This window comes from Aptenodytes forsteri, unplaced genomic scaffold (assembly GCF_000699145.1).
Source record: "Aptenodytes forsteri isolate BGI_AS27 unplaced genomic scaffold, ASM69914v1 Scaffold185, whole genome shotgun sequence".
In the NCBI taxonomy this organism is placed as follows: Eukaryota; Metazoa; Chordata; class Aves; order Sphenisciformes; family Spheniscidae; genus Aptenodytes; species Aptenodytes forsteri.
The window spans coordinates 1,626,141-1,631,474 of NW_008796214.1; the positions used below are offsets into that span (position 1 = coordinate 1,626,141).

Below are 5,334 nucleotides of genomic sequence, written 5' to 3' on the forward strand. Positions count from 1 at the left end.
CAGACTTAGAAGCACACCTTAACAGCAACTGGTGCGTGCTGGCGCCAGTTATTCCAGTCCTCTTTTGCGGAGTACCGAGGTCAGGTATTTCCACTTTGACTTCTAATTTATTTCACTGGGGCAAGAAGTGTTTCCTAAAGTTCAAGAATTCGTTTTCCTCTGTACTATCAATTGGGGGGGGGAAAAAAAACCAAACAAAACCCGCAAACAACATAATGAACTTCGAAGAGGAGAAGAATGGTAACAAAAATAACCAGTCCATTTCAATAGCTCAAAAATAACTGAGTTAGTTATTACAGACATTAATCTAAATAACTAAGGGAAAATACCTCAGTGTGGGTGTCAGGCTTTGAAGAGAAAGGCTGGTTAATAAGTAAAGGCCAGAAGCGTTGATCTGAGTAGCTACCTCACTGGTTTTCACCTTTTTTACTTTCAAATTAAAAGTCATGAAAGAGGAAATATTGCCCCGGGGGCGGGGGGAGGGGGGGGGGGGGGTGAAAGCCACCAAGAAAAAGAAACTAAAAGCCCGGAAGTGAGCATTCCCGGTTTCATGCGAACATACGTATTTTTAAGCTACAGGAGTGAGAATAATAGAGTCTTACTCTGCTTTGAAAGCCTGCACCACCCTCCCCATAGAAGGGCTATCACCCTTATATAACTCTAAATAGCTCAACAAATGTTAAAGAAACAATAGGTTACAGAAGCACCCAGCAAGTTAGATGAATGACTTTGATGTGGCGGGGGTGTTTTTTTACGCTGGAGGGGCTGGCCACCGATTTTTAGTCATCAGAAATGCAAACTGATCATAAATGTATAGAAACTGATACTTGCACACAGCTCTCTAACAATTTACCTACTTTGAATGCTGGTTTTGTATCATGAAAGTATGTTTTCCTGATGCTCCCTAAAGCAGTTGTCTAACCTGCACCCTGGTAACTCCACTCTAAAACTGGAATGCGGCTTTAAAAGCGCTCCTCCAGAAAAGGCATAAGGATTCTTTTTAAAAATAAAACATAGCATGCTACTTGTAGCACGGAAGAAGTTTTCATCTAGTTCTAAACAGCCCTAGTTAGAACCTCAAACACCATAAAATAACTTGCACAGTACTTAAAGATAATACAACCCCCCCTTGCATTTACTTTTCTGCAAGGCAAATGGCCGTGCTTCAGGTACTAGCACGAGTTGGGCATCTACTAGTTAAAAAAAAAAAGTTTACCTCAAAGAAACAAATCATGTGCAAGCGGACTGGGGCTCGGCAGGCATGTTTTTCAGGTTGGAGCAGTGCTGTGCAAATGCAGCTGTCCCGGTTCTGAACTCGAGCCCCAAAACGCTTTGCCACGTTGCTTTTAAGATCGAGTCGAAAGCCTCGCTTTGTCACCCGGCTTACATGCTGTCATACACACAATTCCTGTCTCCAAACCTGCCCTGCTCTCAGCCGCCGCCTCACCTGGCTCGAGAGACGCAGCATGCCCTGCGGCTGGCTCAGTTAGGTCTGCTGACTGGACAGCTATCGTTCGCTTTCTCAGTGGGAACACTAATTTCTCATCTACCAGTCATCCCTTTTCAAAGATTATGTTGGTATGAGCATTGAGAAATTTCTGTTCTTCTCTTGAATTTGGATGAATTGAAAAGCACGTACAAAAGTTGTTAGGGCGGGGCATAAAAGAGCGTGATCCCGTCAGCCTCCCCTACTTGGGAAACCAGGCTTTAACAAAAAAAAAAAAAAAATTTTAAAAAAATCCTAATCAGCCAACAGAGAAAGTCTTACTCTTGGGGCTTCAGAAAGGAATAAACCCCGCACCAGCCAGTTTTTCTTCCTTTTTGCAAGTATCCTTGGTGACCTCATTGCATTATCTTCTGCTGGGCTAGCTGACATTCAGGGGAATACTCAGAATGACTGTCTTTGTGCAGACACTGGAAATCCTGCAAAACTGCCAAGCCAGGTTACTACCCACTAGCATATACTTGGTTCCAAGAAGCTTAGGTGTTTGTGTTTCTGCCCCAGTCAAGATCATACCCAGAACCGTCATCTGCAGGCATACAGAGCCTTAAAACAACAACCCCCCCCACAAACCCATGCTTTGTTCTATTTCTATTTAGGTGCTTGTCTGGACAGGCTAAGGGCACAGGTCATTATTTATGTAAACTGGTCAATGCATTTTATTTTATGTTTTATATAAACCACTCAGCATTAACAAAATAGACTGTTTCTCAGCATCAGCAAGTTGATGCCTTTTTGTATTCCTGCAGTCCACAAGTTGTTACTCCTACTTGCAAGGCAAAAAGGCTCCCCCAGCGTACGCTGAGAAAACACACAGCTGGGACCTCCCATTTCACCAGGCCAAATGCTCGCTGCTGTAAGATCTTTACAGTCCTTGACATCAGAGATGAATTACATCTCTTGTGGGTGAGCTACGAGTGAAACTGGTCCTTCAGTACTGACACATTTTAAAGAACAGCAATAAAATACTAGCCGACAAGTTAAAAAAAACCTCTCCTGAAAACACTCGTTGCTCCAACATTCCACGGTCAGCCCAACAAAAACATACAGAGCACTTTTACGTACAATGGCTGCAAGCTTTTAGTACAAAACTCGGTTGACCTTGTAATCGTACTTTGAACTGCTCAACTCATACTGTAATAAGACGGTTAACTAGTTACAAAGTGATGTTTAATCATGGGGCCATATTTTATAGTTTACAGGATGTTAAATTTGAAAAAGTTTTGTTAGAACAGATTAAGAATGCAAAAAAAGGAATAACCATTTCTTATACAACTTACACATTAGCTGTATTTAAAAATAAGATTTTCAGGGGATTAATCTGAATAGTACATTAAAGCAGCTTGAATTTTACCAGGCAATAACACTGTTCCCTGAAAAAAGTGCTACTGGCTTAGAAAGACCTGAATAAGTAACAAAAATGTTTTCATAAATGGCGAACTCAAATTTCTTAGTGCAAGCTTCAGAAAAAATGCCATCAGAAATGCAAACCGGCATGATTCACATAAACCTTCTCAAACATTAAAGTCTGGGGGTTTGGTTTTGCACGGAACAGCACAGAAGCATACACCGCATTCAAGGGTTGAAGCCATTATTCTCACAATATGGTTTGAACCAAACTAATAGCTTGCTGCTGCCAAAACGGTGAAGGTTGGCTTCCTCTCCTTACAGTCCTCCTCCCTCCCAGCTTCAGACCACTTGCTTTAGCCGTTCCCCTTGATCTGGCGCTGGTACTCACTTGACTGCATGGCGCACCCACAGGCCTGACATTTGGGGAATCTCAAGTCTGGCTCTGCCAGAGACTGTCTTTGTTCCTAGCCCTCCGATGTGCTTAGAAAAAAAAAACAGGGAAACTTGATGACATGATTAATCTAGCTCCAGCTGTCTGCTGCCACTGTCCAAAACAGCGTCCAAACAGAAAACTGAGTTTCTGCCTGTATAGTATTACTGGGTCAGCTTAAGGTTAAATCATTTTAAGACAATGAAGGGCTTTTAGTTTGTTAAAGGTGAAATGGAGAAAAAAGGAGGTTGGACTAGAGGATCTCCAGAGGTGCCTTCCCACGTCCGCGATTCCCTGATTTACCCTGGCAAACAGATCGTTCTTTCATCACGCAACCAATCTGAAGATTAAGTACTCTTCAGTACTTCACTTCCATTTAATATTTAGGCCACAGATACAGGCATTCCTGCTGATAAAGTTGTTTCCCACCACAGAATGTCTCTCTAATCCATAATTTACAAAATCTTAGTGACCAGTATTGAGTACACAAGTCAGGGAAGCATTAATGGCTATGGAAAAAGCTTCCCAAAAGGAACACCTAAGTTATCTTGATTAATCATGATAACAGACCTGTTTCCTCTAAGTACTCAAACAGTAATCATTTAGTATTCATTTAGTTTTGTTGCCTTTTTTTATCAATCAGATCAGGAATAGATGGCAGATGCTGGGAGAGAACTGGCATAAAAGTGAAAGAACGCAGCACCTCAGAGCTTATAAACAAACAGCCTTTTAAGATTATAAAAGATCCGACACTGAATAAATAGTATCTACAGTTGATGGTATCTATAAAGTGCTCTGCAAAAACTAGATTTCATATTTGGCTTGTTACCAAAAGAACGCGTGGCTTCGGTGTAGGAGAGAACCCTACACTGTTACTGCGCGAGACAAGCACAAGTACAGACCTACCAAACAGAAAAGCACGGACATGTCGATGAAACTGTTAGTGATGAGTCATAAAAAGACCGAAATGTAGTAGCCCAAGACTGAACGTTAGCTACGACTGAATGAAAGGCATGCATCCAAGTACATCAAGTTCAGCTTATCCTTGTAACTCCTAAGAGAATGAATTTCTATCCTACACTAAAACTGAATGAATGCTAGTACCTCTGCTTTCCCTTGCCTCTAATCAAAGACACTCGTACGCTAATGTGATGCCAAAGTTAGCAATTTTAAACTACAGATGTAGTTCTCCATAGGGTTTAAAATTTTATTCTCCAGGTTATACAACATATTTCAACAATTTTCTTTTCAGTATTTACAAACTGGCTTCTCACTCTTCCTGCAAGAAGTAACTCATTGGAAAAGTAAGCCATTACCAAGGTACCCTCCCTCTGCCCAGTAAGGGAGAATGAGCTGGGAGGGGGAAAAGAAGGGGAAAATAGTCTTTTGCACAATAAACTACTTTTTTCAGCTTTGAATAACATGGTGCTAACATGGTGCTTACTAAAAATTACTAGCAGATTTCTTTGCTATATGTTTTCAAAAACATCTAATTAGCTAGGAGCTTTTAAACCTAGGTGTTGCCATGTGTCATAATGTGTAATTAACATTTTCTAAAATCCAGTTAGTGCAAACCAAGCCAGAAGTGGTAATATCTTGCTTAGTTCTACGCAAGCTAGATTTCTATGTTACGTTCTTTTCCATGCCTGCATACAAACTTTTTGAATACAGGTGAGAAGGTTCACCTCGCTGTCACTCCGGAGATTAAAAAAAAAAATCACATAGTACTGTGGAGAAGCAACATGACTGAGGAAGGTGCACTCCTCGAGGATAGTTTTACATTAATGAATTACTGTCACCATTTTCAACAGGAATAGAATTGAGTCTGGACAGCATGTACAAAGCAAGGACATTCAAAACCTCCCCGTTTATGACTGCCCTTAATTTTACTTCTATGTTGCAGACACTTTCCACTCAGAATTTAACATTTTGTTTATCACAGTTTATCTAATACAGATCAAAAGCTATTCTCAGAAAATATTTATATTAGGTCTCAAAGAAATAGACCTTACTGAGATTGTCCTGGATTAGTTCTCTGACCCTTTCATTACTT

General features: G+C 40.8%; 1 protein-coding gene across 1 annotated transcript in view; it reads left to right on the forward strand.

Moving 5' to 3' along the window:
- The window catches only part of CHAC2 (ChaC cation transport regulator homolog 2), a 14,075-nt gene that overhangs the window by 1,116 nt on the left and 7,625 nt on the right, over positions 1-5,334 (forward strand). The window contains exon 2 of the mRNA XM_019474425.1: positions 26-79. Within this exon, the coding sequence (XP_019329970.1) occupies positions 26-79 (54 nt within the window). The remainder of the gene's footprint in view (positions 1-25; positions 80-5,334) is intronic.